The sequence below is a fragment of the Tympanuchus pallidicinctus genome, unplaced genomic scaffold, assembly GCF_026119805.1.
Source record: "Tympanuchus pallidicinctus isolate F22 unplaced genomic scaffold, pur_lepc_1.0 scaffold18, whole genome shotgun sequence".
NCBI classification, from domain to species: domain Eukaryota; kingdom Metazoa; phylum Chordata; class Aves; order Galliformes; family Phasianidae; genus Tympanuchus; species Tympanuchus pallidicinctus.
This window is the reverse complement of record NW_026294699.1, coordinates 11,791,164-11,817,343: the sequence shown is the minus strand read 5'-3', so window position 1 is coordinate 11,817,343 and position 26,180 is coordinate 11,791,164. Positions and strand designations below refer to the sequence as shown.

At 43.1% G+C, this 26,180-nt stretch overlaps 1 protein-coding gene across 1 annotated transcript in view; it reads right to left on the bottom strand.

The window, feature by feature from the left end:
• GNA12 (G protein subunit alpha 12) overlaps positions 1–25,758 on the bottom strand; it is a 37,419-nt gene extending 11,661 nt beyond the window's left edge. The window contains exons 1-2 of the mRNA XM_052679790.1: positions 25,053–25,758; positions 14,240–14,455 (exon numbers count right to left, since the gene is read on the bottom strand). Coding sequence (XP_052535750.1) covers positions 14,240–14,455; positions 25,053–25,367 — 531 coding nt within the window. The 5' untranslated portion in view covers positions 25,368–25,758. The remainder of the gene's footprint in view (positions 1–14,239; positions 14,456–25,052) is intronic.
• Between the last annotated feature and the right edge of the window lie 422 nt (positions 25,759–26,180).

Genomic DNA, 26,180 nt, shown 5'->3' with positions numbered 1-26,180 from the left:
TCAGATGATGAATTAAACCACACAGGAAGGAAACTTTATACTTCAAGGAACATAAAATACAGATCTGAACAAGATTCCCACAAACACAGAGACACACAGAGAAACAGACACTGTAAGAAACAACCACAAACTGCATCTGACTCTGCAGAGTGGAAGCAACAGCAACCAGACTATAAGGGCTGTGGTGTTTGCAATGCACCCTGCGTGTAGAGGTTGCAAAATGTTCCGCACAAGGCTGAGCAAAGGAAATCCAGGAGAACACAGAAGCAAGCCTGGAAATCTCCAGTTTTTAACCTCTGAGATCTTGCATGCACAATTGTGTGGTTTAACTCTTGGGTCGGCCTATGTGGAGTCAGTTGAGCTCGGTGATCCTTGTGGGGTTCCCCCAAATTCAGGATAATCCATGACACTATGATTAGGATGGACTTGAAGCACTAATACATAAATCTCATCTAAAGCTGGTCATTATATGAAGTATTATTCCACTGTGTCTGCCAAAGACACACACTAACAGAAAAGACAAAGCTACTTTGAAAGTAATACCTGTGATTTTCAGACAAATACAGAGATCCCATTTTTCTATGCTTTCTGGAATTTTGATCACCTGTTGATCTGAGAGGTTTGAACATTACAACTCCAGATGTTTTTTAAGGGCAATATATCCAAAGCAGAGGCCCAAGGGAAGAACAAGGTTGTTAACACTGAAGTAGAATAAAGCAACCAGGAGACTATCGTTTGAAAATGCTGGAGTCTGTTAGATCAGCTACTCTGCCATATGTTGAGATAAAAAAAAACCAAGATCTCGCCAGCAAAGAGATGTAGAAAATGCTTTCTTAAGAGAGACCTGCTGGCCCAGCATCATAATCCATGTAACCTCTGCAAGTGAGCACGCAGACATCTCCACTTTCCACACCCTGGTTTGGTCCAAGAGAAAGAGTAGCAAACCCCAAAGAACCAGGTTTAAAGCTCTCACGAGGGGTAACTGTAAATAAATAAAATTGCTCATGGAAGAATAACCTGCTCTTTCAGCAAGTCACTCCTAATTCTGTACTTCTGCTCAGCCTCACTATTAACAGGGCAGAGTTAGCACAGCCTCAAGCGCAAACCCTTCTCCACAACAGCTGAAGAATTCTAAAGCATTAGTTTCTCAGGAGACAAGCATGTCTGTGCTTGCTCAGAATCCACTCAGAAGGATGCTGAAGTAACCCAAATTGTCCCAAAATGCTGAAATGTTAATGCCTGTTCCACGCTGTAATTTTCTTCTGCAGATATTATCTACATCCTGTCTGGGCACTCACACTTACTGACACAAGACAAACATTAATTTTTCAATCACCAATTCCAAGACAGAGATTTAACCATTTCTCATTATTTAAGCCATACTGAACTATAACTACCAGGTTTCTGCAACTTCCTCCTTAACAACAGCCAGAGCTGCTGGCTCCCATCCAGCAACTCCAGAGCTTATCCAAGTCGCCGCTATCTGTACCCTGCAAACATACCAGCTACAAAACGGACTGTTTGCTTCTAAGCTTCTAAAAACTACCTCTTCCTTCAGCTGTGTGGTCATACAATGTGAGTATCACATGTTAGAAGACTAAAAATATTTTAAAAATCCATTATTTGTCAGCTCAGTACAAACAGGCAATGCAAAAATCTGCTCGTCGGTCCAAGTCAGGATGGCTTTCTATAAACTCATCCCGCTTTGATACATGACACATTGGCTGAACTGTATGCTTCGCAGCATATGAAAAAATATGGGATCAAGTATTTATTTCATTTTTCCCAGAAGTCCAGGCCAGTCTGAGCTCCCACACCAGCAACAAGAATTGAGGGTCCTGCAATGGAGTGAAGTTATAGGAACACTTAACAGGAGCAGAGTTCTTGTGGTGAAGGGCAACTCCCACACAGTCCAGCTTTTTACAGCAATTAAATAAATACATCACCTCTTTCTGGAAGCTGCGCAGAGGAAAAAAAATCTTACATTTTTTCCCCCAAATTCTAGGTGTTTCTTCATCAACAGGATGTAGAGGAGATAGATTACTCAATGGTACGTTAGCAATTCTGTCCATTTGTCTCAAATATGCACACTAGTAAGTAACTCTAGGACAAAAGGAATTTTCTTTCAGACTAAGGCGGGCTCGTCCTCCAATCTAGGCTTCAAGAGACATTAGCACAGATCCCTGTTGTTCTGATTTTACCTTTTCTTACTGTCTCTGTAACTGCTTCACTGACCTACACTGTCAGGAAGAAAAGCAGGTACAAATAACAAAGAAAACAGTACCAACTACACACAAAACAACGTTGCAAACAGCAATGTAAAAGAATTAAATCACTGCTTTTATTATAATTATTTTGAATTCTAAAGAAAGCCTCAGCCAGACTAGCATACGACAGTGATTTAGCACTTCCTAGCCCTCAATGACTAGTAACTAGAAAGATCCAGGGAGCAGATAGACAGAGATACAGGCTGAGTTCATGTGGAAGAAACACAGTTACGGTTAAAGAACAGCAGCCTGATGGCTGTAGCCAACATCAGTGCACCCAGCTCACATACTCCTCTTGGCACCAGCGGACAACAGATCTAGTCCTAAGCATCCATGAAAGGATTCCTTCCTGTTTCCCTGCCAACAAAGGGAATGCATTGTGTGGAGCTGCTGCAAGAACCCTTTCATCTCAGACACCGGAGGTTCTTGATGAAGTTGAACTAACGCTCGCCAGCTCAACTTCTCATTCCAAGCACAGGCAGCTCAAACGCATAAGGGAAGGCGACTGAAAGCAGCGAGCCTGCCACCATTAAAAGAAAGTTCTGAGCTGTAACTGAATAGACGGATCCAAGTTCCTGGTGAATGACTGGAAAACGATCCCATTTATTCTCAGTGGGCAGCAGCCAGGCAAAAAAAAAAAGTGCATTTCCAATGAATGAAGAGTTTAAAGCAGCTGGGTGTTTCTACAAGCCATCAAAAATAATGCAGCCTAACACACAAAACCATTAGGCTGTCCTAGTCCCCAGCTTTGTTTTCTGCAGCAGTATGCAAACCTGAAACTTGTTTTGTTTACAGGAGACATCTGCAGAACTAGAAAAGACACCGACAGAAAAATATTACCTTATGGATGAACCTAGTCAGCAGTGCTGGCTATCTGATCAAGACAAAATCAGTTTACCAGTGAGTTTCCCTTTCAAATCTTATCAGATAAAGGGATGGGAAAAGAGTATCTTAGATCTTGTGGGCTGAAGAAAACAGCTAAGACTAGTCATGAGAGAATGTTGAGCTTGGACTTTTCCATGGCAGGCAGCCAGCTGGAAAGCTAAGCAACTTGAATGCATTTACAACAGGAATAACCTCGAGTATCACACAGAATGAGACTTCCTACTCTACTTCTAAACCAAAGCATTTGTTCCAAGGTGCCCCTAATGCTCCATCTGCTGCATAAAAATCAGCTCAGACATCTTTTAATGCTTTTTTTTTTTTTCCCCCATGTTTGTTTTTAAGATAATTAAAAGGACTGGAAAGTCATTTATCCCACACATTTATTTGAAAACTTTATAGAGATTTTCTCATTTTGTCTGTATGCATACAACTAAGATGTAGATACAGCACAGATTAAAACGATAATCTTGCAAGATTCAGAAAGCTGCTCAGTACCTGAAAGTTACACCTGAGCCCTTTGACATCCCGTAACCAAACTGTCACGAAGCTCAGGCTTTTTAGAAATCACTGTGGAGCTTTCTTCTTTCATAATATCATAGATTTGTATCAAATAGAAAGCTTTATTCTTATTCACCCTGAAACACAAACTCATCTGCTTTATAAGAATCAAGTGCTTTAAACATATTAAAACAATTCTCAAGTAAATTACTAATAATTGAAATAAGTGACTTGGAATAAGTGACTTGCATTCCATCCTTAAGGCCTGATTTACATGTGTAGATTAATCAAGCCACAGTGCAAACTGAAGCAGGTTTAACAATCTTCTACAAGCTGCTGAGCAAACTGGCCTATTGAAAAAAACCCCAATTAATGCCCTGGTCACATTCTCCTGAGCTGCAGTGGGGAAGCTGCCCAGCCATGTGTACAGCCATCCGAGCTCCTCGCAGCCTAGAACGCATATGCTGCACCAGAAGAAGGACAACTGAAAAAGAGGATATAATGGGTTCTTCTTTTGCATCCTTCCCAATAAATACACCTCTAACATCATTAATTCAGTGCTATAATCTGACCAGAGTGAAACTAGACAGATCGAAGTCTTAAACACACAATTCGGAGAGAATTAAATAGGAGAAAGAGTTCCATCAATAAACCACCATTTTTTTTTCAGTTTGAGATTTTACTGAGTTTTCCCAAAGCAGAATTAAGTGCGCATCATGGAAAGCGAGTCAAATTAAGAGGCTTTGGGGGTGGGGCAAACAGCAGACCTTCTAAGGACAAACATCAACAGTTTGTTCAGGAGTAAGGCCAAGTGAAGCACAAGTCTGCCACAGTCTGAACTGCAGGAATCTGTGTTGTATACAGAGGAGACATTTGAAAGGTGTCAATAAATTACTTCTCAGAGCAACATGTTTTCCACTTTCTCAAACAGAAAATCTTGCATGATGTTTCCAAGAAGTTTTTCCCCTCCCCCAAATCCTAAGTCAATAATACAGCAAATTATGTTCACTCCACAGAGCTGCTTTAAGTTTAGCTGCAAATGAATGAGAAGAGATCATGCCTTCTGGCTTTGTAACAGAAAGGTTTCCCAGCTAGCACAGGTTCAGAAAAAGAAGAGTTCTGCTCTACATTTACTCTTCTCCTTTGAGAAGACATCTCTCCTCCTTCCACTGTTCAACTCACAGCTGATCAGTCTGCCGCAGTATGAACTCCCAAGAGGTTTTCTGGAGCAGTACCTTGTTCAGATGCATCAAGTTACCAAACATACGTATGAAAATCTCCAATGCTGCACAGCTATCACTTCACTCAGACTCAAAAATCACAAGTCAAACACCATATTTCTCCCTCCCTCCTCTTACCTCCTTCACTGAACTCAGTGCACATGGAGAACAGAGAATTGACTTTGAATGTTACACAAACACTTGTGATACACTTGTGACAAAGTGGAGAGCAAACATTTGAGAAAACTAAACAGCATCCTTGTAGTGCAGGTGTTTCATTTTAGCATGAGGAAAATCTTATGAAGGAAAGGAACAATTGTCTGAGAAGGACACTGCCATCATTCTCTGGCAGCCACACATTAAGGTAACTTGTGCTCGTGTTTGATGCTAGCTGTTTGCTCCTTCCTCACTGCCACGGCATGTCACCACCTCAGCTGTGCATACAATCAGTGCCTCACATCAGCCTCTCCACTTACAGCACAGCTTCCAATAAAGTTAAGCCAACACAAACAGGAACACAGTGCAGGGCAGAAATCCCTAAACCACCATTTCCTATCGCTCACCATGATTACTGTCACAGAATTACAGCCCAAACTAAGCTCAAACTATGCATTACACACTCAGTGTTTTAGTGTATGGCAGGTTTGGGAGGGAGGGAGTAGGAAGAGGGAAGATAAGAGAAGAAAAGCAGGTTAAAGAAAGTCAGTCTTTACAAGAAGTTTTTACAAAGCGACCAGGGTTTGGATAGCTGGCACAAATACAACAAAGTTATTGCTAGCTGATGACCCTACCTGCATTTTCCTTTTCAGCTTTCTTGCATGTTCTACCTTTTCAAGAATACAGGCTTATTAAATGTGACTTGTTACACTGTGCATTAAGAACAACTTCAGATATCTCTTTTCTAAACAAGCATAAAAGCCCAGGGAATACACCAGTGAGATTAGCTCATGAAAACAGATCTAGTTCTTCATGCATCACTTATTTGTTCATCTGTGCTTGGTACTTGCAGTTGTAAGCTGCGGAGGACCAAGAAACCAGGAAACTCAGGAAAGCTTTAAAGCATTCATTAACCATTATCCTACTAAACTCAGTGGCCCCTTTGAAAAATTCAAGCCTTGACCTCGACTATTTTTTTCTTAAGAGAACACTTCAGAGTAATTTGGAAGGCCACTGAAGTCACTCTCCGTTCTGATTTTAGGTGGAAAGGACAGAATCCATTTCCAATACAAGAGAAAGCAGACTTACTACAGAGAAAATACAGAAGAGTTGCAGAAGGCTGCCCTTGGAACTGGCAGCATTCTTGGTGCACAGCAAGCCACGTCAGGGCAATGGGCTTACAGAAAATCATTCTTTTCTTTTCTACAGCCTCCCCTCCCAAAACAAACTTCTGAAACCTGCTGTGAGTGCAGAAAAGCACTAATATAGCCCATAGGAAGCAGCAGGAGCCCGTTTTTCTTTTTACAGAGCTATATGATCCTTACTGGATCTTGAACAATTGCATGTGGCTTTAATACACCAAAAACCACTGAAAACCTGTGTCATGGAAACACAAACCCAGTCTCCATTTCAGCTAGATCTTTGAGACTGACAGAATCCCATCCGACAATCAAGCCTTTCCACCTGGAGCAATATTCTGTAGTTGTTTTTAGACTCTAGTATGAACAATCATTAACACAAATGCCCCTGCATAACATGTGTATTTTGCTGTGACTAGAATAGCAGTTATTGTGTCCTCATGCACTACCACAGCTTTAACCTGTATGCTTATTGTTCAGTATGAGTTCTCTCCAGTTTCCACCAAGTTTCAGTGGTTAACTGTTAGACTCCCTTAGTCAGGCAGACAGCTCTCCTTTAAAGGCACTTAACTTGCCCAGACTTCTGCAGTATATTCTGGTACTTCTTGGTGCAAATCCTGCAGTCTCTCAAGTTATTGAGATGCATTAGAAATGCGAGGTGGAAACTAAACAGCAAAATCAACAGCTCAAGTCAACTCACTGGGTTGGATCTGCCTCTGCCCAGAACTCTCCTGTACACTAGAAAGGAATAAGATCACTCCCATGTTTTTTAGCTGCAGTGGGGTACTGGCTCAGACAGATTGAACTGAAAATTTCCTTCCTTGTTTCTCACAGCATGTGCCAGCATTTCTTGATGGGAATGCAAAGATTAATTACAGCTGTACTTGCTCTGAACAAATCCTTATATTCAATACACTCCTGCAAGATTTAGAGTAGGGCTAATTAGGACTTAGAACAACAATTCTGCAAAGACAGACATACTGAGTATTTTTTCTAATTATTTTATGCCTAATAAAATTAAAGCTTCTTTCCAGAAGCAGGGTGGCATTTAGTCTCAAGAGTTGGGAGCCAAAAGGACTTCTCCAGTCTAAGAACTTGATTTTGTGTTTTGCTGTTACGGCTGAAGGTAAGACATCAAATTATAGCCACCACCACACACACAGGCAAGGACAACCACCACATTTATTCTGCTCATTTTTGGGGACACCCAAGCAGTTCTCTAATTGGCTCAAGAAGTGAGAGGTAAAAACAAAAGTTCACCCTTAATAAAAAACACAAGCAAAACGAAACTTTTTGACCACAAAAATGGAAAGCCATCATGCAAGATGCAAATCATACTAAAGCACTTTCAACATGAGAGCTGTATCTGTGAAGCCGTTTCTCGCATTCACCTTAACCACACCAAAACTACAGTCAAGATTTACTGGCATCCAAGGGCCAAAAGCAAGAACTCCTACAGACAGGCTTACACAGTGCCATACAATTACCAGGCTTTTTAATCTACCTCCAAGAACCTAAAAGGTACAAAGTAGGACCACACAAAGTCTAAATTTCAACCTTTTGGTATCCAGACAGTGGGGAATTAATGAAGTGTGTGAACACACTGTACGTTTTTACAATCTTCAGAGGTGATTTTGCCTTCAGAGGAGTTTTTGACCTTTAAAAGGGGAAGGAAAAAGAGATGGAAGAATTGTAGAGTGCCAAGAATTCACTAGACAGGGTTCTAGAATAGTAAGCAGCATAGGCCTTTCCCTATTAATTTTATTCAGTGTCTGTCTCAGTTCCCATATGGTAGGCATCTTACTTTCTTGTTATCTATTTATTACGTGTGATCTACTTGTTACTCTCCAACTTATCTTCTCTATTCCATGCAGACTGCATCTCATCCAGCTGTTGCATTTTGTCACAGTTTAAGGCCCAGGAACAATTTATGTCAGGAATCTTTTTATGTCAGGAATCATTCATACAGAAGGCTGTAATCCTTGCTTGAGACTTCTGGTAACAAAACGCAATACTTATTTTCTAACACTTTCCCATTTTTATTGTTTTGAAAACATAATTCATGACCTTTCTGGTTCTCGTCATTTCTCTCCAATAGCAAAAATTACTTAAGAACAGACAGTAACTGCTTCACTATCTTACACAGCTTTCTGTGGATGGTTTTGCTTGAGGAAGCAGCTCCTCTCACTAAGAAGATACCGCACAAGTGGATTTTCTTAGAACTCGAAATGATTCAAAGTGTAAAATGATTTATGACCTTTGAATCCAACCTACTTTAATTTAAACAACTTCTCACCTCTTGCTCAGTGGCGCTTATAGCAAAACTGACATTATCAGGTGAAGCATTCCTTGCTTTAGGTGACAGACAACATGTTATGAAGGCATCCTCAACTTTGGCTCCTGCCCCAGCTTAGTACTGAATTTGAATCCCCCAGACTGTCACAACACACCAGTAATGCACTGGTACAGCCAAACATTATGGTGCTCGAGGAGATCTTCTGGTGGCAGCAGGACTGTTAGCATCTATTTGAAACACCTGTTTTCAGAACAGTGCAAGCTGAGTATTTAACTTCTGCATATGCAAACTGACAAACTACATGTAGAGCATTAGCCAACATCCACACAACCTTGTGCAAAGGCTCCTAGGCACATTTTGCTTTGCCACCTCTCTGGTTTTAATAAAATTTGGCCTAAAACTCATTAATTCTCCCTTCCTTTAACAAAATGCCACTTTTGCATGAGAGTTCTCACTTGAGACTTTGACCTGAAAAAAAATTTCCTATTTGGTCTTAGAAACAAGGATTAGAATCCAGGGACTCCAACTGCTAATCCTTCCTACTACAGACCAGGCACAATGCTTTGCAGTATTGTACTTAAACAAGCAATTAACTACTTCCACTATAACATGATGAGTCAAACTACATAACATGATCAGAAACATTTGAGGTCTTGGGATTAGAGGACAGAACCAAAACTAAATCTGGACCTCTGGTACTTAACTGCCATATTACAGGCACAAAGCCTTGCTTAGATACTTAACTGAAACAAAACACCTACAAAATTCACCCTGCTATGAATCCAGAACAGGATATTATTTAAGCTACATGAAGTTGGCAAGTTAATGATCCTTGAAGTTATTATGACATCTTATGCCAAATTAAACCCATTTCAGAATTCTAACATAACTAAGATAACAAAATCTTACTGTAATTTAACAACAAACAAGTGGAAAATTTAAGTGAAAGCTTGGTTATACAGCACTATCACTCCTTCTGTATAATATCCCCAAACACCCAAAAAAATGGGTAAAAGAAAGGCATTTTCCAGAGTCTTCCCACATTTAAGGCTTCAGAGTCTCTTAGTATTTGAAATATTACTGGAAGTGTTCCATGCAATTCCCTGAACAGGGATCTAAAAATAACTGCAGACACAGTAGTAAGTTTTCATCTATATTTGCAAGCCCCTTACATCTTGCTCAGGAACCACTACTTCCTACTTACGCTGACTTTTAAAAGGACCTATTACTCATTAATACACATTAAACAGTTTCACAACTGTAGAGAACATCAATAACAATAATTAAATTGATATTTCAGTGGTGGATCATGAGTATATCCTGCACATTAACTGCATTAAAATGGATTCCTTTTGCAACCTCCTTGCATTGCCTCACTCCCTTCTGCAAGAAGGTAAATTATCTGTGAACACAAAAGTCAGAAACCAGTCTGGCTGCATTTGAATAAATGGGCACAGTTGCCTTTACTGCTAATAGGCTTTGGAGTTCAGAGTAAATAGCCCCATCAATCCTGAGGAGATGAGAAGATAATTTGTACCACTGGAGTAGTTCAAGAGCTCTTGAAATACAAAGTTAGACTAGAAAGACTTGGTATTCTGAAGAGAAAGAGCAAGAGTAATTCAATTTAAGATACTGCTTTGACTAAGAGTATTTAGGATGGAGATAAAACAATATGCATGTTTAAAAACCCCAACCAAATAAAAACAATGACATTTTACTTCAACGTATCAACAAAACCAGATGATTGGCTTTCAAATCTGCTCATTTTTAATATGAGCCCTGTGATAGTGCAAGCACATGACATGCAGCTGGTTTTAACCATGACTTAAGTATCATCTACTTGCACGAGGAGCTCTATTTAGCCCATCTTTACCCACCCTGTTAACAGGGACCTCCCTTCCCTTTGTATGCTTGGTTCTAGACACATCAAAACAAAGAGAATGGCTTCTCACATTCTCCCACTGGAAAAAAAAATAAAACCACCACCACTATCTGGACAACATGATACTTATGCTGGCCTTGGTCTCCACACTTTATGATGTTGTAGGAACTCGCATTATTATGGGTGCAAGAAAACCTTTCAGCTCATTTTAGCACACGCACCTGAACTCAGAATACCGAAATACTTGTTACAGGCTCAAATTGAGGAAGTTCCCTCCCTTCCATCAAAAGTGTACCTGTGATTTCAAGTCCCTTACTATGAGGAAGCACTCAGAATTTGTCTCCACCTGCTGGGAAGGAAGAATTAACACCCAGCTGCCCGAGCCACCGCAGGCAACCTCCAAAGATCAAAATGTTACGGGACGTTTTCAGACACACGATAAATGTGTTCCTTTCTAGCACACAGACAGAAAATGCGGTAGGATAATGAGGGCAAGGGAGAAGAGAGAAGAATCACATACTGATTACAAAGGAATTCCTTATTCTAGTAGTTAAAAAGGACAGAGCCGTGACAATGTAGCAAACACAATGAAGCTTTTGTCCCCGGACGATTTGGCTTGCATACAAGGAACAGAGGAACTTGGGGCGGTGGGGACAGACTTGGGGGGGGAGAGGCTGAGGTTTGTGAAAGGAAAGTGAAATTGGTTGGTTTGCTTTAAGAAAGACAGGGGAAAAAAAAAAAAAAAGAAAAGAGGCAGAAAAGCACCCTGTCATTGTAGAATCCACCCACTCGTTTCTGAAAGGCTCAAAGACCCAGACAGGGATTTACAGCCAGCACTTCTAGGCTGAAGCAGAAAACACTCAAATGCCCAGAGGCAGCTTCTGTGGTCCCAGAGCAGCAGCTTTCAGATTGTACGGCTATGGTCGGAGCCATTTTCTTTCAACAAGTTTCCTGCTGCTGAGTCAGTCCTTTCGCTCAGTTACAGCCCATCGGAAGACACCTGTATTGCTGTAATTTCCAGCTGCTGATAACCAACCAAAACATCTTCTATTTTTAAGCAAAGCTACACAACTTGATGAAATAAATTCCGAAAACAGACCAGTAAAATCCTCTGGCTTAGAAGTCGGGACAGCATTGACTGGAGGAGTAACTGCTGGAGCCAAAGTACTGGCAATAATAAAACGAGGTGATGTTCAGTTGACTCTGAAGCTGTGGTGAAGAGAACACGAGTGCTGAGCAAGGTTGTCAATTCTGAACGTTTCTGGACAACGTTTGAAAAACCACAGTAATGTAAAGCTTTAAACTTGAGAAGATTTTAAAACTAGGATAAGGATAATAAATACAGTTCAAACCAAGCATATTCCATTAAAAAGCTTACTTTAAATAAGAGAAGTATTGCTGATTCAGAGGTTCTCTTCAGCCTTAGCTAAAATCAGTTCAGAAAATAATGATTTTCTTGGAGTTTGCTAAACCTGGCATTTATTTATTTACATGAATCTATTTCCAGGGAGGGTTTAAACTAAATTAAGGTATAGGTTTATATACGCTATATGCAATTATAAATGAGGCATCTCCCTAAACTATCTGCTTTCTGCAAAAAGTTTAGCAGTTCTAAACTGCCTAAAAAACGTAAAACCAAAACAACAAAACCTGCCCTGGTTCTAAGCTCCTCACACTTGGGCTGTGTGTTTTGCTGGGTCTAGAAGCAAGGCCAAGAACAGGTTCAAGTTATTAAAACCTCAAGTTCGTTTAGCAATCAATCTAAAACTAGTATTTGTACCCTTGAGAACAACCCATGATATTAAAAAATAAATTATATATAATTCAGAAATGAAGGTGTTTTATAATCCAGCGATGCAGCCTGCAAAGGAAAGGAATAGCACTTGGGAATTTCGGGATGTTACTGCCACGGATGCACGAAGCAGGACTGAGCTACCAACAGTGTTCTGCAGTACACTCTCTCTCTCTGCTTTGATAAGCACACAGCTCTGGTGCTGCAGCAGCTCCAGTTACCCTAGTAACGCTAAGCAGGTCACATGAATGCCATCCAAACAGACATACGATAGAACTACACTGCAATGTTGCAAGATGAGGATGCATTAAATGATCACTTGCATGCCTCTATGCTTCATTTTTGCAGAGCTTTTTTTTATTTTTTGGTATTTCCTGTTTAATCCTGCTCTCAAAGCCAGAGAATGCAGAGGTAGGCCTACTGATCTTGGAATGCTATTTATTCAACTAGCTAGACTTTCCCCCACCCCAGTTTGATGTAATTTTATTGCTATCCAGAATAAGGATGAATATACCACATGATCCCAATCTGAATTTCTCCACAAAAATGAAACTCATGCATGATCACAGTGTTGCTGAGAAAAAAGAAAAAAAATTAATAGGCAACTGATGCAATTATTGCTCATTATACTGGATTCTCTTAGTAGTTGTCTCATGTTAAATGCAAGTCCCCCATGGCATGAACCAGCTTTTTATTCCACATTTGAACACAGCAGAACAGCAAAGGCCTAGTCTGTTTCTGCAGATGCTAAGAATTATGAACCAAACTCTCTCCTCCCCATGGCACATCCCCCCTCTACGCCCAGTGTAGTAACTTGCAAGTTGTTTTTTAGCCTAAGGAAACAAGATTTTTACTATCATCCTGTGATGAATTCACCTCATCATTTTACTCATTCTTCAGCTGTTTTCAAGGTACTTCAAGAAACAGGTTTCAAAGATGCACAGCAAGAACCAAACAGGTATCTTAATAGCGGAGACAGATGAAGACCAAAGGTCTGCATTATGAGTTTAACTACACTACCGAACACTGGAGAAGCCACGAGAAGCAATAGCATGAAAAAACAAGGAGAATCTCATCACTACAAATTTTTCTAGTTTTTCAATAGTCTCATCGAGTTTCTGTGTAAGGGCCTAAGGGAGACTATTCAGATGCATGTTTTTAGGCTCTAACTCCAGTTAAATGACATTTATAACATATCCAGGAATAGGGAATCTGACCTTTAGCTTTAAGAAAAGCTGAATCCAGTCTGTGGACTGGAAGCAAAGAATTCTAGCTGCAGTTTAAGCCATTATTAATACTCTAAAATCACAAAGATACATTTATCATAAAAAAAAAAAAATAAATCATCCAGTGTCATCCTCTAAGAACCAGTAACAGGGACACCATGTTGCACGGTTCTCTACTTCGTTTCACTGAAAAGGAAATGGAAATAAAAGAAAAAAAAGCCATCTCCATCTTGGGCATAGGAATAAAAAGGAGTGGATTATGAACAGCTGTCAGAAACACATTCCACACCAGAAGTGCAGTTATTCTGGTGCTAGAGCATGAAAACCTAATAACAAGAAAGCAAGCAAGATTGCACATTTTTCAAGCTCACTGTCATCTCTCGGTTGCTTATCCAAATTTCACTTGCAGGCGTCAGGATGAAAAGAAACAGTCAAACAGCAGCAGCCAGAATGGGTGGTGTATTCACTTCAAAAGATCTGCATGCAGGAACAGTTTGCCAGTATCAATACAGTGCAAGCTGGCAGGACTGGAAAGTTACAAATTAAGCGTGCCTTCATCAGTGACCTACTATGAACAGAACTACTGAGCTGCTAAAATATTTTTAGTTCAACCAATTCCTGCCTTTTTTGGTTCCTCTTGCTCTTCCAGTTTATCCAGTCGCGCACTTTTCCACTCCCTCTCACTGCCATGTAGTTTTTCAAGTTTGGCTCCAATCACCACTTGTTCCTGCTGCTGAAGCGCTCAGATTTACAGCGTAACTACAAACAGCTCACATGGTGGCTAAACCCTGCACGTAGCAAGCCATCTTTCAACTGTGGAGATATTTATACAGCAGGGAAGTTTCTTCCCCTCCCACCAGGAGAAGGGCTGTACTCACCAGCTGATACTCGCTCCGACGGCTGAAGGCTTCCTTGATTCCTGAGTCCCTCCACAGGGCGCACAGCGCAGGTACGTACAGCTGGAACGTGGCAGGCTCGATGGGCATCCCAGCTTTGTTTTCAAAAGCCATCAAAAACATGCCGTGCTTCTCATTCTCCGTGTACTGCCAAGGGATTCCCAGTTTGTCCCGTGCATCAACCAGAACCCTGCAGCCCTAAAGAATAATTTGGATATAAAGTCAGCGATGAAGAGATTGAAGTGGAAAAGAACAAGAACTCGGAGTTGCCTGAATTTCAGGGTTTGTTTTTTTTTTTTTAAACACTACTCTGATGGGACTGAACTCAGGAGAGAATCATGAGCATTGTTCATTGCACCACCCCACCAGAAAGAAGACAGAGCAAGCTTGCTCAGATCAGCAAACTAGCCACAATGTATTTCTTAACATGGAAAAAAATATTAGCAGCAGAACAAAGACTATTACCAACAGATTAAAAATAGAAGTACACACTGATTACAGAGAGTGCCTGCTAACTAACTTAGTTTCTTGTCCGTGGCAAAAATTCAAACAGACTTAGGTTAAATAACTTTAAAACTTCAGCCTTGAATCTAACACACCTGTTTCTAATAGCTTCAGATGGACAATATTTATTTGCCAGTAGTAAGAATCATTTTAATAATGGATAAGACTTAAAGGCAGCTTAGCATCTTCAGCACCATTTAATTCACAAGCAAAAATCTGTGGGTTATATTAAACAACCATTTGTTGTGCTGATTTTTTGGGGTAGCATCTTATGAAAATAAACTGTAATATAAAGTAACAGTATTGAAGTTGTCTCCAAAGCTATGCACATGAACCTCCACATCACTGAGACTGATTGTTGTTTTGTGTACTTCAAGCTATCAAGGTGGCAAGCATGCTTTCTCAACACTTGAAGTTTTTGTGTCTCCCACCCTTTAACAACACCACAAAGCAGGAGGAGTAACTTCTCCAGTGGAAGCTGAGGACTGGGGAGGGAAATGCAGAGCAACTCAGTCTGAGTGTCACAGAACAGGATCCCAAAACAAAGCATTTCAGCTGTCATCATACAAGGAGTGCTCCTGAAGTGCAGCCACCCAAAAATGTAAATACTTCATTCTCCAGCGTTTCTTACTTTCTTTTTATGAAGTAGGGAACAGATCTTGACAGTACCAAGAAAACTGAATACACTTATGAACTTCTAGTGTAAGTCCAAGGCATCCAGTGACTCTGCTGCACAGCCCCAAAGCCCACTCCCATTCCTAGTTACAGAATGCACTGCTTTATTAGCAGAAGTCCTTGCATTTGCTTTATTTGAATGGCATCAATAAGCGCAAGCCTGAAGGAAAAAAGCAACACATCCAAGATTCTATGATTCCATGAGATGCCCACATCACATCTCTTGACATTGTAGATTTTTCTGCACACTGTACAGCAGTCACCTGTGTACAACTCGAAGTCAGCACCGGTTCCCTTCAGCCCCAGCTGAACATTTCACAATTCATTCCTTCCAGAAACACTGTTGTAACCAGGACAGATAAGAGAACTGCTATTTCTAGATACCTGAACACCAGGTTCATTTCTGTGCAGGGAGAAGCTGTATTTATGGACACAAATGGTTAACTGGGCTCTGCCAGTGCACAGGGCTCAGCTCTGACCTCTCACCAGCTCCAGTTCCCTGCAGCCATCCTCGGCTCAGCCCCAGCTTTTCCATCCTCAGCCTTCTGATGGATTTAACCCTCACCAGCTCACAGCCACTCCTGTTCTCTACAGGCATCTCAAGCAAACGATGGCAAGAACTCTCAGTTGCTGCTAAGACGTAGTGGTATTTGGACTTCAGACTTGATGCCTTTCCCTATACTGTTGCTTTGCCTTTTACTGCTCCCACCGGAGACGTGCAGGATCTCCAGAGACTGTTGTTAAGGAAAGTTCCACCATTTGTTTGGAAAAAAACACAGAAGAGAATTTTAATCACGGGTGTAGAGACTGCTCGGGTCCCAGAATAGTTACTTATCTGCTGGCTGCAGCTTCTTGGCAAAGCAGGTCTGAATGTCCATCGGGCAAGAGAAGGAACAGAACTCCCTGCTCCTGTGCATGTTATCTACCTCAAGGTTACCTGTGGGGAGCATACACTGCCTTCCAGTGCCTGCTAGAGAGGGAGGAAGGGCTGCCACCAAACCACGTGCACAGCCTGGCCTGGGGTGAGCTGGCAGTCAGACAGGGGCATCAGCAGAATACAGACGTGCAGAAGCACACAGCAGGTCAATTTTAAACATGGAATGAAGATCAGAAATGGAACATGGGTTAGCAGAAATGGTGGCCTGTGGATAACCACAGGAACAGTATTTCTCTAGTCAGGATGCTTACAACACACCAGCTTTTAAAACTACAGCTAAAATGTCTCACAGGTAGAAGCCTGACAAAAGCAGCATAACCAATGTTTCCTCCCCCCATCTCTTAGTGCTCAAATATATTTATGACTCAACAAGATTCCCCAGTTAGGTTAAACTAAATCTAATATTGCAGCATCTTCCCCAAACTATAAATGCTATGGGCAGATGTCAGAAAGATGAGGAGAAACAAATCTCCAAAACAAAGTAATCCTTACCTCAAAAATCTGGGGTGCAAGCTGGCACAGGAAAGGTTTCCTCATTCTGTTTCCAGTGCAGCACCCATTTCACACTAAGCCTTCCCAACACTGTGACATTTTTACTGATTTTCTACTACTAAGGAAACCACCAATTCTCTCTTTCATTCAGAGGGCTAAGTATTGTCAACTGCTGTAATGTTTTCAAAACTGGAATACAGAAAAATGTGGCAAAAGCTTTGGATATGAACTTCTGAACAGCTCGGCTGAGCTAAAGGTTCCGTGCTGCAGAGCAGACGTGGAACAAGCACAGGTGGAAAGAACTCAACTCCACAGATAAGGATGCTGTCAAACACTAGAAGGAGGCAAAACAGCAGCATACAAGAATGTTAGAAAGGAAAAACAAGAAGGTTCTCTGTCCAATTCCTTTCCTAGCAATTTTTAAACACATCCAAGTCACTGTACAATGCACATAACATGAATGGAAATAAGTCAGAATCAAAAAGGTGCAGGGGAATTGTGATGTGATCTATCTCATGAAGTATCTTACACAGAATGAGATACTAAATCTCAGCTACAGCTTTGACAGAACTAAGGCATGACATACCAAAAATCTGTAGAGAGTAAAAACTATTTACAGAAAAGAAATAGATTATTTGCTTTTATCCCTTCACTGCACAACTACTTGTGTACAGCAACACAGCTGAGTTCAACTACAAGGAGGGATTTCTCCTACACACCCCATAATGAGCCTAACTCAGTTACAGAGGATGCTGGCCAGAAGTATAAATGGACTCACAGACCAACCAAGATAATTTCACAGAGGAAGGCCCCAAGAGGACTATTTGATTACATTCCAGATGCAACTCCTGGCTCAAGAAGTTTCCAAAACCAAAGGCTGGTAGAGAAGCCCACAGCATCACATTGCCCTGTTCTTGTACCCAATTGTTTGTGTCAGAGACAGAACTCCAAAGCACTGGCCTGATGGAGCACAGCTGTCAAGGCACTGAGCACATTGTTTGCTGCCCATCAGCAGCACAAAGGCCTCCTGAGCATTTCCACAAATGCTTACAAGTAGGACTGAAATACATTTTTCCTCCTTCTCTGAGTTACTTTGTGGCATTGTAAGAAAGGCTATCACCAGCTAATTTCACTTGAAACCAGTGGTACTTGGCAATACAGGAAGAGAACAGCTGCAGTATGTAAGAAGCAGCTTGACTTAGGAATATCTTACATCAGTATTTATCACCACTTAAAACACAACACTCGTTTCTTAAATTATTCACCTGTTCCAGTACTTGAAGGCTTATCTCTCCTAGAAATCCCACACCTTTTACCAGATGGTCCAATTCACAGCTGGGTGAAGGCAGCATGGCTGAGCACCAAACAGGCAGTGCAAGCAACAGGTCTGGGGAAGATGTGTCCATAAGGGAGGACCAGATTCACCTGCACCCAAGCCTACAGCCAGGCAATGTTGGCTATTTATTATAGCCAAAGGTCTAGAGATAACTTGCAGAATAGACCTGGTATACAAACAGAGAAATCTTTTACACTGATTTTTTTTTTTTTTTTTTGCAATCATTTTATGAACTACACAACACACACAATATTGCAGCAGATGCTGAAAGCTGGTACTATCAATACACTGCTCAACCTCACACCAAAGCCCTCGATGTCCAGCAACCACTCACAGAAATGGTTGCTGTAAGCAAAATGCAGGTCACTGCTTAATTGTGAGGCTCCAAATCAGAGCTAATAGGTAACACTGCCCTTCCCTATGGCTTTGCACCACCATTAACACTGCAGGCAACAGGAGATCAAAACATCTTTCTCACTGTGCGTGCTCCTCCTTGCTGCTGACAAGGACCTGACAGCACTTGAGGATCACAATTCATAGCAACTCATACAGAGCTGAGCCACGGGGAGAGCTCCCACCTTGGTCTGATATTTCTGCTGTGCCCTTATCTATGTGGAAGCAGCAGAAAGTGATGCAGCTGGCAGCAGCACAGAGCCAGGAAGGCTGCTCCAAAAATCTACAGCAGCTCTGTGAGTGCCAGCACGAGAGAGCAGAACTGCATGGCAGAGATGGAGCTGGCTTTTCAGCAGCACTGCTCACTGGCAAATAAAGATGATAAAATGTAACCTATGTGTATTTTTAGAAAATAGCTCTTTAGGTTCTAAAAGAAGACATTTTCAAATGCATGTTTTAAAAATAAAGTTGTCAGGGTTTGGAGATGTATTCACATGCACTTTTTTTTATTGCCAACTAGAACACTGGGCTGAAGGAGATCTATTACCAAACAAAGCTAATTGCAAGACCGACAGATTTACACAGCTTGGTCTCATAAAGGCATTTATGATGTTTTAATTTGATCTATGCCCTTGGAAGTTCATCTTCAAACAGCAGAAAGGAACCCAATGCCACTAAGGAGGGAGCTTCGTGCTACAGAGCAGTTCATCCAACAGCCAAGCACCACCAGAAGGGGCATCCTTCCTGGTGCTGTGGTTCCACCCTCTGCCATGTGAAGGCTTTGTCATTACTTTGAGCCCACAAATAAACACCATGAACATTAAGGAACATTTGGATCAGCCATTGAATTTCTGAACGAGGAGCAGCAATGTCTGCTTAGCTGGAAATTCTGAGAAGAGCCCTTATCTTTGACCAAATGCAGCAAAATGATGCTAAATGCACAAGAAACAGTATTCTTCATGTATGCCTGGCTTGCAACCAGGCACAAAGCAATGAGATGTCACCTGAGGTGACAGCTAGCACAGAACCTTAAAATAAGTTCCAAGGCCAGCGCTTCCAGAATGACCCCACCAGGTTTCTCCTCTTCCTGAGACCATCACAACAGCCTCTAGTTCATACTGTCAGCAGGGCTGAAGACACATCTGGGTTCCAGAAGCATCCTCACAGGATTCTGCAAGACCACAACTGCATGCAGCACCCAGCAGGGAGGATCCTCACCTTCAAGACAAGCTGTGCTTGCCTCCCCATGAGGGAAATCCATGCAAGTGAAGGAAACTCACACAACTCTACAGCCAATGAATCCTACATTTTCCTCTGTCTGTAATTTTTATTGAGCTTCTTAAAGTAACATATGCTAGTTTGCCTTTGCTTTAAAGTTGTCTCGTCAACATTGATAGTAGCAGAATTTTCTTTGCCAATACCGTTTCCAAGTGAATTACATAAATATACGTATACTGAAACAACTGAATATAACACAAGCTCCCAAATTTAGTCACTCAAGCGACTGAAGTTTTGTCTGGAAAACATCAAAGTATGTGTCTGCAGTCTCCAGGGACAACTCATGTTCTGCAAGACTAATGACTACATCACAAGAGCATTGTAAGCTCTATTTTGGAGCAATAATGAATATTTATCCTTACTATTGACCACTGCTCCTCTCCACTGCCCACCATGATGAAGACAGATTGCTTTCTCTGAGCCCAATTAAAAGATACCCTAAAATGTGCAGAGACCACCAGAGCTGTTGGAATTCAGATGTGAGAAATCCCAAACACACAAAGTGGAAATTAAGTATTTCACTGACCAAATGGACCTGGAACAAAAAGGCCGAGACAACTCCCAGGTTTGGGGGTTTTATTTTTCCATTAATAGTTTTATGAATATTACTTTTCTTATTAAAATAACCACCGAACAGTCAATGCTTAGAGCAAAGATAATCAGATTTAAATACCAGTTCTAACACGGAGCTTTAGCACTTGTATGTTAAATTTAATGGAAAAGCTCCTAATTAGCCACAGTTCCTGCAACATATTCTCCTTGGCATTCTTTCACAAGATGCTGTCCCAGTGGAGATGAGACGGGTGTCCTGCAATGAACTGCTCCAGTACAGCCAGATTCCCACCTCGAAGCACCAAGCTGGGCCATGAGCATCCCCTCCTAACGGGCTTCCAAATTCATTTCCATGCAAACCCAAGGAAAGATGGAGTTCACTCAGTTTAAAGAGTTACAGGAATTCACACAGAGGAAAGAGAGCTGCCCTGCAGTTGTAGGAGAAATGCATTAGCAGTATAAATGCAATACTTTTTCCACTGCTCAGAGCCTGTGCTTGACTGGAACTAAAAAATTGCAAGGATAAAAAAGCATTCCATATGGTAACTTGGTAACAGTAAGGCCACTCACACCTGAAACAATGAAGCAGCAACAGTGCAGGTTTTAGTACCAGCTGCAGAAGCCCGAACCATCTCTTAAAATGAGCTCCATTTGGGCTCCTCGTTTGGCCAGCTTCCTGCCCCTCAGCCTCAAGCTGTGGAGGAACACGCTCTCAGGTTTGCCCGCACTCCCTGCAGTGACACTCAGAAGCACCCCATGTCTGCCCTCGGGGAGCTTCCACCTTCGGGCTGTTTTCCCCAGGCACAGCCCACAAGTGAAGTCACACATCATTTCCTGAGCAGTCCCTTCTGCAGCTCTGGGCTCCTCAATCTGGTGGCCAGTCATTGCGATCCAGGCCATAGACAGCAAGAAAACTCTGACGGATGTACGAAGCTTTGAGCTGCCCTTCCCAATTTCAACACAGAAACCAACAAAATCAGGGGGAAAAAAAATTTAAAAATTCAACAGACGATGCTTCAGGCTTTTATAAACCAATTTCCCTCCCGCTCCTTCAGATTGGGATCTCCCAGACATGCTGCTGCAAGTGCTGCTCGGGTGCTTGTGGATTAATTATTTTCTTATGCAGCTAAGCTGGGTTTTTTCAAGCAGCATGATATTTTCATACTTGAAACAAAAAAACATTTAGACAAGGAACATCAGAGCCACGATTCATCGACTCCCTGACTTCTTTAGCTGTTATCAAAGGCAGCAAACAGAGTAGTAAGGCTACCCCAGCTATTTTGAAGGGTACAGAAAGCTCGCTCCCCCAGTTACAGCTAGAAGGCACTGCCACAGCACCCCTACATCAGCACCAACCATTTCTTGCTTACGTTTGAAACCTTGGGTGCATAACAGCTTTCTGAGTGGCTCTGTTCAACCAGGAGCTGCCTCAACTCATGCTGCAGCACAGCCCCACACTACCTTCCCCTGCCCAACCTTCCCCTGCCAGTGGGTGTGCTCAGCTGTGCAGGCTGTGTACTCACAGCTCAGCATTAACACTGCTGCTTTTCACTCCCATCATCAAAAAGCTTCAAAAAGTTACTTTGAAACTTAGCCTCGATTAACAAGCAAAACCCTAGTTAACCGATGACTATTTACCTTAAACCAAAGCAAAACTAATGTATTTGAAGACCAGCCCACAAATGCCAGAAAAAGCTAGCGAGGCCCTGAACTATCACCTGTACTAAATGGAAAAGTAAATGCTGTATCACAGATTTACTTAGTTTTAGCATTTTGTTTCTAACTAGGGTTTCCCGAAGAGGGGGATGAGAAACAGGGAGAACAGGGTAAGGAAAGAACTCAACATCAGAGACATATCAGAAAAAAGCAAGAAGCTAACAACTCAGCACAAAGAAGCAGCTGACACTAACGTCAGTTCATACTTCACACCATTATTTTCGGGAAGGTTTCAGGTTCTGTTCTCCAAACCAGTTCCTTTGGTTTCCAGAAGCTGTGCAGGCTGCATAACGCCCTGCAAAATCACTTCAGAAATACCAAGTGCTGCTGAGAGATCAGTAATCCTCCTTCCTTCAGAGCGAAGTTCAGTCACGGTTGGAAAACGAAAATTGACCATTTAATCCCAGAGATTTACACTGCATTTCCAACTCAGATCTCAGTGCTGCAGAAGCTTAACAGAACCATTATGAGACAATGCTGAGAACTGAATGCAAAAAGGGGCACGGCTGCTGCAGCTGTACTCCACAACGTCAAACAGATTTTTATGCTATTCTACACGACCGTTTCCATTTCACGATGTCCACATATCGTATTATAAGAATTCATCTTCCCTTTTAAGTTGGATGCGCAGAGATCTCCGCTCCATTTAGTGTTAATGGATGAGCATTCTAGGCTGAACTTCCTGAAACGGGAAATAACTCCTAGTCTAAACACCATTACAGAAAGAACAGCAATCAGATTCACTTGACAATTTACATTGTCAAAGCAGCAAAATTCATTCACTGGGAACTATTTAAGCTTTTTCACTGGAAAAAAAAATAACAACAATATAAGGAAGTTTTTTACAGTTGCCTTAAGCTAAACTTCTCTGTCAAAATGCTTGTTTCAAAAGCCCTGCAACATACCCACCTTGGTACATGGCTTTTCCTGAAGATTATGGCCTGGTTTCACTGTGTTATCATGTCTCTTTCAGTTTAGCAAAAGAGAAACAGAACACTCACTACCTTCTCCAGCTTCAGACCTCCTCATCAGAAAACTGTTTCCGCTGGTTGCTCTTCTCCCTCCCACATGCTCTTGTCATAATGCCTGTTCCCAAGCTATTCCCCAGAAGCATAGGTGAAGAATAAACTGTGTTCCTACTCAAGAGCCACCTCTGCCATCCGTAGAAACCAAAAAAGGAAGAGTTAAACAGCTGCTGTACGCGTAGCTACAAGGTTAGCCCAACCTAACACCCCCAAACCATGATCTGCAAGGCCCAAAAGGTGTTCCATTAAAGCATATTACCTCCCTTTAACAATACTTCTAAGCTTTTCTTTGATTAATAGGAGGCTGAAAAGCACAATCAGCTGACAACATTCCATCAAACATTGTAAGTACTGGTCTTGGAATCAGAAAACCAAAACTGCTACCTTGAGGATCGGGATTCTACTCCAAGTTCTGTAAGTGTGCCCAAAGCCATGCAGCAGACAAGTGCCTCAAGTGTGTAATGCAGCTTCCTCTACTAAAAGATGGGAATGCTTCTAAGCACACTGAACACTACTGAACACTACTGTAGAACTCTCTATATTCAGTATATATAAAATACTGTAACATTTTGCTCAAATTACTATTGCTCATAACAACTTGAAGAATCTCATTAAGGTTCTTCTGTTTTCACAAGTCTCTTCCTGACAGCACCAAAACAAGCACGACGCCCTGTAAGATGAGGCTCCTTATTTCTAGGTGTGGAGCTAATAACCTGTACCAATTTTTTTTTGCTCAGGTAACTTCAATGAAAAAAAAAAAAGAGCTTAAACACCAAACGCCTTGTAATATATGTGTACATTCTCACGTAACACACAGTGTGCTTCCAGAAACCGACTAAAAAGGTAAAGGAAAAGAGAATCAGTCAATAGTTTTCCTGTTCAACAACAGAAGGAAAAGTTCTTGATGGAACAGTGAGATTCTAAAAGCAAGAATCACTGTGTGTGTGTGCAGTTAGGTACGTATGTATCTACCGTTCAAAACATATCTGAAATTTCAAAGGTAACTGTTTTATCCTTCATTTACACAGCTCCCTTTACTTAAGTTTTCTGTGAGATATGACAGAGCTTCACAAATCCACGTCTGCATAAGAATGGAGTTGGTCTTACAGAAAAGCTACAGACAGGAAAGCAGCTGTTCTTTTAGAGAACTTATGAAGATGAAGTGAGACTCATTACTGAGTGAGCTGTTTTATGAATCTTTCACACTTTTCTGAAATATGAGAACTTCTACCTGCACAGGGCACCAAAGCCTGTTCCCAGAAATTAGTCAATGTTGTTTTCCCTTAATTGCAGAACAAGGGCTCTACTTGTAGGCTCTCCCAGCAGCCTCGGTATTCTCCAGCCACTAAAGGAACCTGCCAGAGCAGAACCTGCCCAAGCACCAAACAAAACTTGCTCAGAAAGATCCCAGAACAAAGTTAGAGAGCCGTGCTGGCTGGCACCTCATGCTGTCCAACTCCAACCACCTGCACCCCCAGTCCTAACAACAAACCACACCTCAGCTATTTGCAGTCACAACACACCCAGGGACCCCTTTCTCATCTAACCGAGACTCACAGCATAGAAACCTCACATCTCTGCACGATAAAACTCCTCCAGCTCGGACTCAGGGGATGCTCTCATAATGTTTGTTCCCAGAGCACAGACCACACCTATTCCCGTTCTCCACGTTTCCACCAAGCTTTCCTCAATCCCCTTCGCAGGGAACTTTCCTTGAGCCCTTTTTGTTGGCTTTTTTTCCTTTTCCGTCGAGGTTTTCCGCAGTGCCAAGCGGGCACACAAAGGCCTCCGCCCCGCACGCACCTGCACACACCGCCAATCCCGCCGGCCGCCCAGAGCCCAGCTGTCACAACGGGGTGAGCCTGCGATGCCCCTCCCGCCTCTCACCTTGAGGATGTTCTCGTAGATGGTGGCCCGGAACTCCAACAGCGCCTTCTGGTCGAACTCTCTGCCGTGGATGATCCGCATCTGTTTGAGGAAAGTGGACTTGCCGCTCTCCCCGGCTCCCAGCAGCAGGATTTTAACCAGGCGCCTCACGGCCCTCCGTTCCCGGGCCAGCATCGCGTCGATCTCCCGGCTTCTCCGCCTCGCCTCCCGCTCTGCATCGCGGCTCCGCTCCTTGCCCTCCCGTCTCGGCTGCTCTCGGCCCGTGGCCTCGGCCGGCAGCAGGCAGCGGCTCAGGGTTCGCACCACGCCGGACATGGCGGCCGCGCGACGGGAGCGCTCACGAAGCCGCCGAGACCCCGGGCGGCTCCGCCAGCATCGGGCGGAGGCCGCCGAGACGCCGGGACCCGGCAGGAGGAGGAGCGGCCGGGGGCTAAGGGCCGGGACCGCCCATTCCCCTCGGCTCGGAGGCGGCGGGGTGCGGCCGGCCGGGGGGAGGGGTGGCGGCGGGGCGCGGCCCGCAGGCCCTGCCCGGGGAGGGGGCTCCGCCGCCCGTCTCCGGGCTGAAGGAAGCACCGCAAGGCCGGGGAGCGGAAGGAGAGTGCCCACGAGCGCTTGGGTCCGGGTTCGGTCGGCGGCAACCGCCTCCGGTCCCGGTGAGGCGCAACGGGGCGGGGGCGCGGCGGAGCCCCCGGCCCCTACAGTCAGGGAGCGCCGCCGCCGCCGCCTTGCGGAAGGAGGTGCCAGCTCGGCCCCACCCCCCGCTGGAGCCGCGTCTAATTGGGTAGCGGTAGTGTCGCTCAAAACTCCGCGCTTTCGATTGGACAAGCCGCCATGAAGGGCGGGGTTAAGTGAGCGACGGGGCTCAGGGCAAAGCAGGGAGGGCAGCGCCGGGAGGAACAGGGAGGGGAGGGGCGGAGCTGGCCGATGGAAGGCGGAGCGAGTTGAGGGCCAACCAATCAGAGGCAGGAGGGCGGGCACCGGGAGCGGTGTGATTTCTGGGGGCGGGGCCTGCGCTGCTGTGCGAGCAGCAAGGGGGCGTGGCCGCAGCCGCGGGGTGTGACGTCGAGGTGTGACGTCAGATTGCGTCACTCGCAGGGATTAAAGTGCCAAAGTACACGTGTGAACGAA